The sequence below is a fragment of the Pipistrellus kuhlii genome, unplaced genomic scaffold (assembly GCF_014108245.1).
Source record: "Pipistrellus kuhlii isolate mPipKuh1 unplaced genomic scaffold, mPipKuh1.p scaffold_m20_p_1, whole genome shotgun sequence".
Lineage (NCBI taxonomy): Eukaryota > Metazoa > Chordata > Mammalia > Chiroptera > Vespertilionidae > Pipistrellus > Pipistrellus kuhlii.
This window is the reverse complement of record NW_023425404.1, coordinates 160110944-160124530: the sequence shown is the minus strand read 5'-3', so window position 1 is coordinate 160124530 and position 13587 is coordinate 160110944. Positions and strand designations below refer to the sequence as shown.

General features: G+C 34.4%; 1 protein-coding gene across 1 annotated transcript; it reads right to left on the bottom strand.

Annotated features, from left to right (window-relative positions):
• Nucleotides 1-354: 354 nt before the first annotated feature.
• LOC118709874 (transmembrane protease serine 11B) lies at nucleotides 355-13281 on the bottom strand. Its single transcript, XM_036422188.2, has 10 exons — nucleotides 13112-13281; nucleotides 10611-10729; nucleotides 8835-8950; nucleotides 8683-8750; nucleotides 7488-7648; nucleotides 5914-5952; nucleotides 4929-5106; nucleotides 2393-2652; nucleotides 1888-2030; nucleotides 355-1159 (listed from the first exon to the last, which is right to left on the bottom strand). Exons 1-10 carry the CDS (start codon nucleotides 13117-13119, stop codon nucleotides 998-1000), a joined length of 1254 nt encoding a protein of 417 aa, XP_036278081.1. The 5' UTR covers nucleotides 13120-13281; the 3' UTR covers nucleotides 355-997.
• Nucleotides 13282-13587: the final 306 nt, after the last annotated feature.

Below are 13587 nucleotides of genomic sequence, written 5' to 3'. Positions count from 1 at the left end.
ATGATGAGAGAGAACCATTGATCAGCTGCCTTCTGCATGCCCACAATGGGGATCAAGCCCACAATCCAGGCATGAACCCTGACTAGGAATCAAACTGTGACCTCCTCATTCATAGCTCAATGCTCAATCACTGAGCCAGGCTGGCTGGGCTACTTTAGCTACTTTTAAAATCTTGGGCTACCTCTTTTTATATTGGGAAATTACTTCTAGATATTGGAACTATTGAATTGATGCCACAAAGTTCCCTGCCCTTGAAAACCTCACATTATTTTTGCTACAAGTGAAGGTGAACAAATGAAAAATAATGACAAGCAGAAAATGTTATTTAAATAATTGCAACTTAGGATTGTTTTTAAATTCCCGGTTAATTTTGGTTCTAAACTCTATGAAGGAAAATTCATGTGAGTGTTGTAACTTATCAGCAAGGTTGAAGATTGACTTTAAACAAATAATTTTTCCTCTTTAGTCTTTAGTTTATCAATCTAAACATTGAGAGACTTGCTCTGGTTGAACCTCTGAGACTCTTCTCCACACAAAGATTGTATGATTTTATGAGGCACACAAATTATGTCACACATAAACAAGAAATGAATGTACATTATGTCTTATATATTTCACTATAACAAAATGTAACTATAATTTATAGAATGAAAAATAATTTATTTGATAGATATAACATTTGTGTTCTCATACTAAAAGTTGTGTTGTTTTTTAAATTCTGAAAAATAAGTTAAGGTCAATTCTGAATATAATAGTAGGATAAAACAGAACAATAAAAAATATTGTAGCTATCTATTTTTTCTTAGTGTTTTCTATATTAGTTAACAGAGGAAATAAATGGATAGTGTTTTAGGTATAATAAAATATTGATAAAAACCTCCTGGTATTTATCTAAGAAAATAACTGCTATACCAACAGTCAAAAGAAAAAGATTTTGAAGCAACAGATAAGAATTCCAGCAGTTGTCTTTATGTTCCATTCCAAAGTTACTTTTCTTTCAGAGTCCAGTCTTGGAGGTAATCCAATCACGATAAGCAGTCACTCGAGTATAGACACCTGGCTTATTCTTTTTAGCACATCCATCACCCCAGCTTACTATTCCGACAAGGTACCAGATATTTCTAGAGTCAGGGTAAACTAGTGGTCCACCAGAATCATTCTAGAAAAAAAAAAGGGAAGGGGGAGAGAGTTTCTTATCCTGTATAAGAATTTCCTTTGCTCTCTCTTCTGGAGTTATCAATAGTTCCCCAGCATTGAAAATAATCCACCCTATTTAGGCTTAGAAACTCTGGAACTCTTAGGCTTTTCAATAATGTGGCGATTGGGAGATGGTAGGGTGAGGAAGGGCATATAAGAGATAAATGGTGACAGAAAATATGAAATAAAATAAAAATAAACAAAACCCATGGAAACTCCAAACCAGAATCTATTGTCTACAACTGCCAAATGCTGGAATGGACAGACTGGAAATTGACTTTATGATGAGTCCAGCTTTGACTCTGGAGAAAGCGACTCAGCTGCTCCATGAAGCCGTGTGCACATGTTAAATCTGCTGCATCTCTGGATAAGGAAGAGGCAGCATTGTAGATCTGCAGATTGCCCAGGAAATAGGGCCAAATCTATTTTATTGCCTTGTAGGTGTTATCATCTGTGTGGATTCCTAGACTGAAAACTCCATGAGGGCAGGGATTGTGTTCACCACTGCATCCCTAGCATCTAGGCTGGTGTCTGGTATATAAATGGAGGCAATCAATACTCATTTTATGGATTGAAATAAGAAGGTAGTCTGTAGAAGTCATTAACACAGATAAACATTTTGTGGTAATAAAAACTGCCACTTAGTTAGTACTTTGGGAGAAAATGATTTGATGCTCTATCTAGACGTACCTGACAGGCATCAGTTTTTCCTGACAGAAATCCAGCACATAGCATGCTATCGGTCACTAAGCCAGATAATGTATGTGGAGCATTGCAAACTTTGTTATCGATAATCTTCACCAAGGCCTCTTGGAGGATGTTTGGAAGGGGACCTAAAGGACACAAATTCTACATATTAAGGAGATCTTCACTTTGTTTGTTGAGATAAAGAATATCTATAAAATAAAGCAGAGTCTTTTGGTGACCAGGAGCCAGGCCAGCCCCAGGCTAGATTGGTCTCTTTCCAGTGTTTATTATAGCTGGTTGCCTCACACAACTGTGATTTTTCCAATTCTCAAATATCTCTCATTCCCAAATGCTTTGTAAGAGAGTTAAATAAGTAACTGGTTCCAGCAGTTTGTTATTCTTTTCAGTATATTTACTAATTGGTTAATTGCATGAGAAACTGATTAATTAGTTGATCATTTAAATAATTATTCCCATGGAGCTATTATGCTTTTAGAGAAAAACTTACCAGACATATAAAGTGCTCCCCATCCTGTAACTACAACACTGTCATTGTCTGCGAGCTTCATTTTGGCTTCAGGAAGACAAACTCTACGTACGTACTTTGAGAAAGAGACTTCTTTAGCAAGCTGCACCAGGGCAATGTCATTGTGGACCCCAGGCCCGCTAAAATTTTCATGAGAAATAATGCTTTGGACTTTCAGTGTCAGATATGGTCTACTTAATAGAGTTCCAAAGTTGACGGTCCAATCTTTTGGATTGTTTTTTCTGAAAGACACAATTCAATGAAAAAGCATTCAACTTCTGTGCCACCACACTGTTCCTAGTGGTCGATGTAAGGCATGAGATTCCCATATAACACTGTGAATCATTTGATTTGATTTTTTTAAATGTCTTTGATTTGCAGATGTTACAAATGCTGTAGTCACATAAAAATACTGCTAAGGACTATTAGAGCTGTCAACCTTCTGCAAATCATCCTAACTACAGTCACTGATGTCTCCTCCTTGCACTTCAGCCCTCTCCATGTTCTGAACATTTGACTTAGGTCAGAATCATCCTAGTAGCTTCTGTACATGGCGTCCAGAATCAGTCATTGCCAAATAGCCTGGATTTCTTAAAAAAAAAAAAAAAAAAAAAAAAGCCACTTGTTTTCACCCAATCATCCTATTATGTTTACCAAGTCAATACATTTCACTTCTAATTTAAGATTTTATGACCCATTTCTCAAGTTTTCACTGAAACTCTTCCTCAATTTAGGACCTAATATCTTGTTTAACTATTTTCAGTTTCCCTCAAAAGATTAGATACTCCCTGTGTTGTTGTTGTTGTAAGGTTTCAAGACCTTCATGTAACAGTGACACTCTTCAGTTCTTCCACTACTCTGAAAGCTTCTGGGATTCCACATGCTTCACAGCTATGTTTGAAGCTTTATGCCCTTAGACTCAGCCCAGGCTCCGCCTCCAGAGATTTATATTAAAAGGTTTAGTGTGATGCTTAAGGATCTACACTTTTGAAAAGTCTCCATGGTCCATAGTCCATGGGCTATTTTTTTTTTGTGTGTGTGTGTGTGTGAAAATTATATCAGAGGGACAAATGCTAAATGTTTTGTAAGAGAGTTAAATAAGTAAACATTTATCATTTAGAGATGTCCCCAATCAATACATATTTTCTAAGCATATTTTCTAATGCTTTTATTTAACAAAATCCTCTCTATTTCCAGTTACTCTTTTTGTTTGTACCCACAAAATGACTTGTGTTATTCCATCTCAATGCATTTGAAGAAGACTGTTTTCTTAGTCAAATACACATATTATTCTTTTCCATACACCCACCATTATTAATCAATTCTTATTATCTGTAGGAGCCAGATCAAATTTTATATCTTCACTAGAGGGCTGGTGCAGATGATTTGTAACATCTGCAAATCAGCCTTGCCTGCACCATCTCTCAATTCAGGACCCCGCAGGGGATTTTGGACTGCTGGCTTCAGCTTGATCCCCACAGGCCAAGTGGGGATGAGGCCGAAACCAGCAGTTCGATATTCCCAAGGGATGCAGTAGTGCCCGAAGCAGCAGAAGGCTGGGGAAGAGCCTGAACCCCTGCCAGGTGCCCCCACTCATCCTGGCCTCACTGTGCCTGCTACCACTTCAGTTCAGTAAGCTTGCTGAGTGGTGCTCTCATTGTGAAAGTGCACTGACCACCAAGAGGGCAGCTCCTGTGTTGAGTGTCTGCTCCCTGGTGATCAGTGTTTGTCATAGCTACTGGTCAACCATTTAACCGGTCCACCAGTTGAGCAGTCAACCAGTTGTGTAGAGATGGATGGGTAGATAGATGATAGATGGATAGATAGATAGATAGATAGATAGATAGATGATAGATGATGATGATGATGATAGATAGATAGATAGATAGATAGATAATAGATAGATAGATAGATAGATAATAGATAGATATCTCAGTTGGATATGCTGTCTTTATTCATCAAATTTCCATAGATCTTACTCATATTGTAGACAAGACATTTACTATGCTCTGTGGTCTTATACCCTGAATGCATCATATTTAAAATTCTTTAACTAGATTGTAAATGTAAATCCCTGAAGAGCAAAAATAAGGGGAAAAGTAAGCACCTGAAGAGCAAAAATAAGGGGAAAAGTAAGACATACCCAAGTTCACATTCAATTTCTGATATTTAAAAGTTATATGATCTTGGCCAATTTATGTCACTATTTCTGAACTCCAGTTTTCTCATCATTAAATAAGATTAATTATACCTTTTATGCAGAATTATTGTTTTGATGAAGTAAAATAATGTAAGTAAAGTACTTACTGTCAGTCCCAAGTAGCTTGTTGGGAAATGAGAATTATTTCCATTCACTTTTTCTTTATCAAATTTAAATAACTTGCTACCCTTTAATTTTAATGGTACTTGTAACTGTATGTGGCCTTGGTGAATGTTCACAAATTTAGTTTAACCCCCACAAACTACCAAAAATAAGCCAGCACCCAGAATCCTACCCATAGTCAGACTTTCTACTTACTTAGTAAAGCAATGAGCTGCAGATAGTAGCCACCTGCTGCTGATCAGAGATGCTCCACAGAAGTGTTGGCTTTTCCACTGCATACTGGCCTGCCATGGCCATGCCCCCGTCTTGGCATTTACCCCATTCACGATTCGGTTGTCTGTTCTAACACTATTGGCCAGTTGTCTCCCACAACCTGAAGAAAGGATTTATTTATACAAAAGCAGGTATCTTTGATAATGCTTTATAAGCTATGAATCTTAAAACACGACTTGAAATCCTTTAGTGATTGTCCAGCATCTCCTAAGCGATGCTGTTTCTTTCCCGCTGTTATCAGGTACCCACTCCATCTTGGTTTGGGTGACTTTTACATATTCTCTTTTCCAGTCTCAAGCATCCTCAAACCACTGACTTTTATTGCCTCTATTTGTTATCATTCTCATTTCTCCAAAAAACTTTCAAACTTTTTGAAAGTGGAGACTTTGTTTCATTAATGTCTGCATCTTGCATAGCATATGTGGTGCTACCTATAAGGCCCCATATGGACAACAGATACTCCAAAAATACCCACTGAGTGTATGAATATAGGGTTAATTCTTGGGGGCAACATGATACTCTCAAGATTATTGAAAGGGCACAGAACTATTTTTCATCAATATTAAATATATTTGATACAGCCTAGTTGTTTATTTTCTTATTTTCCCAATTTGTCTTATTTTCCTTCAGTCTTTCTTATTTTAACTTACTCAGAATGATATTCTTAACTCATAATTCAATTCTTTGGAGTCAGGTTTTATTTCATCCTCTTGGACAAATGCTTACAAGTTAAAATTCATATGCCAGTGTTGTTCAAAAAGAAATTTAGATACATATCTGATATATCCAATAATTTTGAAAGACTACTATGGATTTCCATATGATGTACTTCAAGATCCTTTTTAGGGAAAAAATTTGAGAAATATTTGTGAATGTGTTAAATGTACAATAAAGTTTCTAAACTTACATTTGTTGGTAAGCATTTCAGCATTAGCCTTGCTGATTTCTGAAATTTAAAAGACATAAAATTGATAAAATATCACTAAGCAATTATCTTAGATCTAAGAACATAAAGGCTAAGTTTTCTACCCCAATTATGACCAACATTTAAATATTCAGAATATTTCATGTATTATCAGCCCCTCTCACTCTTTCTTGTTATATTTTAATCATATCTTTATATCTCTACAAGGCATAGGAAAAAGGGAAAAGGAAATTAAAAAAAAAACAAAGCTCTCAATTTTATAATAGTTGTAAAATATTTAGTGTAGTAAAGAGCTGACATTCTTACTAAAAACAGGACTGGGCATTATTTTTAAATTTCTTTCTTTATGATCATTCTTATTACTCTGAAATACTCAGAATTATCTATATTATAAAGAAAAAGGTCCAGTTAAAATTATATTTTACTAGAGATGAATCCTTGCACTAGGCCTCTAGTATGCAAATAAGATATTTTGTTAATTCCGCCCTTCCTCCATCCCCCTTCCCTCTTAGATTCATCAGTCTGTTCCATGTTTTCATGCCTGCTGTTTCCACTTCTGCACTGAGCGTCTACCCCCTGGTGGTCAGTGTGCGTCATATATATAGATAGATAGATAGATAGATGATAGATAGATAGATAGATAGATAGATAGATAGATAGATATAGATAGATAGATATATCTATATATATAGATATAGATATAGATATACTGTAGATATAGATATAGATATCTATATCTATATCTATATATAGATATATCTATCTATCTATCTATATATATCTATATCTATCTATATCTATATCTATATCTATATCTATATCTATATCTATATCTATATCTATATCTATATCTATATCTATATCTATATCTATATCTATCTATATATATATATATATATATATATATATATATAGAGAGAGAGAGAGAGAGAGAGAGAGAGAGAGAGAGAGAGAGAGAGGAGAGAGAGAAAGAGACTAGAGGCCTGGATTTGTGCAGAGGCGGGGGGTTCCCTCAGCCTGGCCTGCACTCTATCATTCCAGGACCCCTCGGGGGATAGAGCAGTGCTGAAGCAGCAGGTGGCCGGGGGAAGCCCCAGCTAGGGCCAGGTGCAGCTCACTGCTGGTCATCACAGCGCCACTGTACCTGTCACCACTCGGTAGCACTGCTGTGGAGGCAGGAGAGGTTTTCATCACCGCAGTTGTGCTCATCAGTCATGAGCCCAGCTTTTGGCTGAGCAGAGCTCTCATTTTGGAGCGCACTGACCACCAGGGCAAAGCTCCTGCATTGAGCATCTGCCCCCTAATGGTCAGTGTGCATTATAGTGACCATTAATGGTCATTCAGTCATAATGATCACTTAGGCAATCACTCTTCAGACAAAACTCTATGTCACTTACCCTTCTACTAACAATGTATTGTAAAAGTGCCAGACTTTGGGAAGCATATTTTTTTCTAAACAAATTCCAGAAACTCTTGCTTTTTTTTCCTCTCATACCCTTTTTCTTTAATAGTCCATAAGCCCAGGTAATAGAAAATAATGGAAATAAGTGAAATACCTGTAAGTTTAATGGAATCTGGAACTGCATTCCAGGTCACCATGTTGTCTTTCAACAGCTGAAATAAGACAGCTTGGATTGCAGACTTCATGATGTCCCTCTTTCCTGGAGGAAACTTGAATGTCAGCTGCAACTGCACCCTTGAACCATTGGAATGAGGGCTAGAAACAGCAGAAATGTTCTAGTTGTTGCTTCTTGAGTTTTTAGATGTTTTGTGAACACATTGAACTTCCCAAGTTTTAATTACCATATTTTCTTTACATATATTAGAGAACAATAGATAAAAATTGTCCTAGTTTTTTTTAAAGTGCAAGGGTCCCAAAAAATATTCTAATGGGTTCAGAGGTATTGTGCATGGAGAAAGATGTGAATCACAAACTAGAAAGATGTGAATCACAGAATACAGGGTGGGACAAAAGTAGGTTTACACTTGTTCATATGGAAAATAATATAACTAGTAAATAATGATATGATAATAAGCTCTGTATTTCACCTGCTCACAACTGTGAACCTACTTTTGCCCCACCCTGTGTTTTAAACACATCAGAGAAACTGAGTACCAGCAAATAAATGATTAACATGAGATTTTATTATAACAGAGTAAAAAAAAAAAAAAACATGTTCTCATGTAGGTATTTTCTAATAACTTTAATTTAGATTAAGAGGTAATTGAGAGCTTAATGTCAAGCTGGGAAGCATTCAAAAGAAACTTCCAAGACATATTTCAACAAATGCTATCTTAAATGATTCACTTTGCTCCACAGTTATTACAGTGATGGTAATACTAAAGATTATTTTAGGAAAGGCATGCCAGATGGATATGGATGAAAGAAGAGGTGGCTCATATATGGATAGCAAAACAACCAAGTTGGAATCCTTGTTTTCTATAGTTATAATTATCTTTTATCATAGAAATCAGTTAGACCTGATTGCCACAAACTACCTTGTAATTCCCCTTTAGGTATAAGATTGCAGATTTGTATGGAACAGTTTCTACTGTGAACAGAAATTTGTTAAATACAATGATACCTTAATTTATGGGCAACTCTTCCTTCTTTCTGTCCTTCCTTCCTTCTTTCCTTCCGTTTCTCTCTCTCTCTTTTTCTCTCTTATGTTGTTATTATGTAAAACCAGGGCTAATGTTACATATCACCTACATCCCTTTCCATAATATCATGAATAAATTGGCACTTACAGAAGTTTGATGACCTGAGAGTTGACATATTCTTTGTATATGCTAGAATTTTGAAATTCATCACGCATCTGTCAAGAGAAAAAATAAAAGAGCCACCATGTTTATTTTAGTCAAATTTATGATGACATTAATAAAATAAACCACCGACTTACCTTAGTCTCAATATCTTTGCTCAGATCTTTGCTAACTTCTGAGGCTGCATTTTCACAGCTATCATTGTATGTGACTCCAGAAATATGAAAATCCCCTTGGTAATGGTAAATCTTTCCTATGAAATAGAGAAATACTCAAAGAATTTTAAGATAGAAATTGACCTCAAGTCCCACCATATCTTTATGTCAAAATTAATATTCAACCTAATTTTAGAAATAATCATAGGAATGGGGAAAAGAAGAGGAGGAAAATGGAGGGAAATTAATATTCACTTATTCTAGAAATAGCAACTAGCCAGCATTCATAAAGTGATCCCCTCCTTTCTTCATAGGATAATAGACATCATGTTCCTCAAAATCCTCCTGAAAACATTAATATTAGCAGCTAATAGCAATTTACCCAACTATGCACTAGAGATGCAATGTATTTTTCATGTGTAATCTAAATTCTTAGCTTAGTTATTACCCAGTTAATCTTCCTAAATACCTGTGATACAAAAGACATTACAAACATCTCCCTTCACTTTCTGGGTTAGTAATTATAGTCACTTTCACCCTTTCTTATGCCCCATTGACTGTTGGTCTTCTTTCTACTCCTTGAAGTCATTCCTTTAGGACTTCATGCTGCCTTTGCACTTCCCTATGGCATCTGGTGGCTGGTGCCTGGCATATGTCATGAGTTTCACATTCCCCATTTTTTTTCTGTTCCCAAATGTAAACTGCTTCACCTGATATAGTAGGCCACCATAATTTATAACATGACAAGCCTACAGGTAGCTCTTCTAAGTCATATATGTACTTTCAAAAATAGGAACTAATAAAAAATGGTACCAAATTTTGATTAGGGATAACCCATGCACATATTTTGAGAACAACTGTGCTTTTGAGCAACCTTAAAAAGCACCACATAGTCTCCAAGGAGTGCCTATAGACTTTGAAAAATGTGATCACTTGAGCTGAAATAATTCATTGTCCTAGAAGTCAGAAATATCATTTCAACCTAAAATAAAAAGTTTTCTTTTTTTGTAGTTTTCTCTACTTTTTCTTATGGCAACCAGTATATATAAAAAACAAATGCTAGTTCCTGACTAAAAAGTTATATAAGGTCATTTTGAAAAGAGTAAAGTATATAAAGTTAGATAAACTAATTCAATTTGTTAAATATTAATACAAGGAGACACAAATTGGCTGTCACCCAGCATATCATTTTAGTCCTCTGGAATATTTTTCACTAATAATGAAGACTAGATTACAAAATATAAACTCCAAGACCCTTTTGTAATTACCATTTCATAATTTTAATCTATAATATGTATCACAAAACAGAACACAAATAACTAGAATCTTTAACACTGTTGCATTTAGTATGCTGAAGTTGGGCATTTGCGGCTGCACAGATTAATTTGTCAATACCAGAACTGAGCCACAAAGAGTAGGGATCTCAATAGTTTGAGGTATATTTACTAAAAGACATAACTCAACTACAAACCTACCACACAAGTTCCTTTATTTACAATGAATATTAGCATCAAAGTATTGAATATTTCAATCTTGCCATATTCCCATAGTTGATGATATAATGTACACAATGGATCAAGGAGGCATCTTATTCCAATTTTTTAAATAAATTTCATGGAAAGTAATTATGTTGAAATAAAATACTAGTAAATAATAAATTTTACCAAAAGAATTTAATACTTATGTTGTTTCTTGATAGTCCCTAAGCAAAAGGAGATTTAGTAGTAAGGGTGAAAATTGAAAATAATTAATACTGACCAACTGCCAGAAAATGAACAAGAAGACCAATAGTTACTCCCACAATTGCCGCCACTCCAAGAAAAATAAGGATTGTCATATATAGTGGCCAAGATCTTCTCTGGGATGACATGCCATACCTATGAAAGGAGAAAAATGGCTCAAATCAGATGATAGACATTTTAAATCTACCTGTCTTTTCTCTAACTCATACAATCTGATTTATAATATAGGCATTAGGTCTGAATGTATTTTTTTAAACTATGACCACATAATTAGCAACGACATATATAGATTTATAAACAAATACATAATATAACCATTTATAAGTTTTCATTAAATGAGGAAAAAAACATCATGATGTCAACTGCAGTTATCCCTGTTATGAGATCCTGGATAGATTTTTTTTTGTCTACTTTTTCTTTAATTTTATTTTCTAATATTTAATATTTGGCAGATTAAGTATTCTCTATGACTATGAGCATCTTTCTTTTTGTTCTAATGCCTGAAGGACCAACTGCTTTTTAGGTAGAGGAGATTTGAGGGACAGGGGAAGTTACACTTTTTAAAAATACTACGTTAAGCCACAACTGTGTAACTCCACCTGTCTTATTTCCTCTATGCTCTGTTCTCTATTTTTAATCCTTTCTCTTCCTTTCATTGATGACTTGCTAAATTCATGTTGACAAGAACCATAATCTCTTCAGAGAAACTCCCCAGTGTATGTAAGCTTTCATACTGGAATTCTATTGTTTAATCTCATACTCAAAGCAAAATGCTATTCTGGCACATTCTTTCATACTAAATGAATCACACTTTAAGAGAAATATAAAATTAAATTAATTAATAACTATATTTTTAATCCTACTAATATCTGAGAATATTTTATTTTAATGAGTAGAAGTTCACTGCGATAGTGAGATTTCAAATTTGTTTTGGATTAGCCAGTAGACTAGTAGTTCAGTCTTTCTGAGAAATGCATATCAGTTTGAGGAACTCAAACATTGTGTAGCCTAAATAGTAATCCTAAAGTTGCTGAGATGATTTCTATAAAAGAATCACTACATAACTCTTATAAATGTTTTTCTATGAAAGCTCTTTTAGATGCTCTGGAATACCCTGTTAGATGTTCTAAAGAAAAATTATTGACTCTAGCGCTGATATGGCTTCCCCCCATTATGGATTTCTTCCTGTCATAAACAATTAAGGAGAGTCTTTGACATCTAAAATATCACAGTAGCTTATTATTTATTCAATCCTCCCATCAGTAAATGTGATGCATAGGCTTTAAGAATACATTATTATTTTGAGTGATAACAGAAACCATTAAGATTATGTTCTAAATACAAACAAAGAAAATGTCCATTCATGGAACAATTTACTCTTTTGTCTGCCAAATTAATTTTAGTCACAGGTGGGGGTTTTTCTTTTTAGATGTAGGGATTTGTATTCCAGGATGAACTCCTCATTGAATAAAGAGAATAGGTTAAAATTAATCTTCAATGAATTTAACCAACTTCATATACTTAACTGGACTATCATTGCCTCAATTTTGGATTGAATCTACTTCAAGTAAAGGCTCATTGCTATTCTGACATAATCAGACATTCATCTTAATCAAATAACAATATTAATATTCATATAAATGGTAATAAATACATTATTCAATTTTAAACCATCAATCTCACTATAATTTATCCCACAGTCATACCAGGTATAGTTTTCTAGATTAGATTTCCTTATAACCATATTCTGATACTGAATTATCAGTTTTGACTGCAAAGCATAATAAACTAGTCTTCATTTATTGGATCTTCAGTTCTAGACCATTTGAATTAGATGCACTAGTAAGTTGTTATATAGAGAAGAGAGTTAGCACAAGATTCCAGTGCAAAATTTCTCAAATTTTATAAAGATAAACCTTTTATTTTATTTATTTTTGTTATACAGGCCATGGAATCACTATGGAGAAAATTTTGAATAAGGAACAGAAATCAATGATCAAATGAGTTGAATGGCCTCCCCTTCCAACTTTCTTCTGGAACTCTTCAAAAACAGAATACCCTAAAAAGAGATCTCATTTAAATATTTATGAAGTTTTGAGGACCTCCAGAAGTTTGCCAGATATTAATTCATGATGATTTTTGTAAAGCACATTATTCTAAAAATCTATAAAAACAGTCATAGTTTTAAATTATTTCTATAAAACAATTTTATATTATAAAATTGATTTCAATTCTATTACTAGAGAACAAAAATGAAAGTGTTCTTATGATTGGTTATTTAAAAAAAAAAAAAGTGAGCAAAATTTTGTTGCAATCTGATTCTTTTTTCCAACTTTTGGAAATTCTCCTAGAGACTTTACAAGGCTTTTAAACCTCAGAAACAATAATATGTTTCTTGACAGTGACTGGAAAAAATCTGAATTATAGAAAGCAACCAATTAGCAAGAGATTAAAAGATACTTTGTTGTTACTTGTTAGGTTTCACAGACTTCATTTCCCAAATAAAATCCTATTTACCTGTACATTATGTCCTGATTGTTGCAGTGGTGTCAGGGACAAGGGTGGTGACGATGATGGCAATGATGATAATAGTAACAAAAAAAGAATCTTCTTGTGTAGCTCTAAAGGTGATCGAGGTGTCACAGGTTTATGTGCTACATCCAGTGTTGGTTGGTTGGTTTTTATGGGCTGGGTAAAATGTAAAGAACAAATAAGATGAAACTTGTCTGATCAGGGTTAAAGACTGTCATATCTCCATAGTTTCAAGATAGGAGTCATCCAGGGAATGACAAACTTCCTTGACTTGGCCATTTACAAAAAATAATAATAGCTTAGTCTTAGATTAGTCACCTAAAAGTTACACCCAAGGAGCAGGTTTGTGGTAAATTGGGATAATCCTAAATCTGTTTGACCAATTCCATTCTAGTGGCTTCTTCCTCAATTTAAACCAACTACAACTTCATAGGAGTTTCTGACAAATGACATTCCACAAG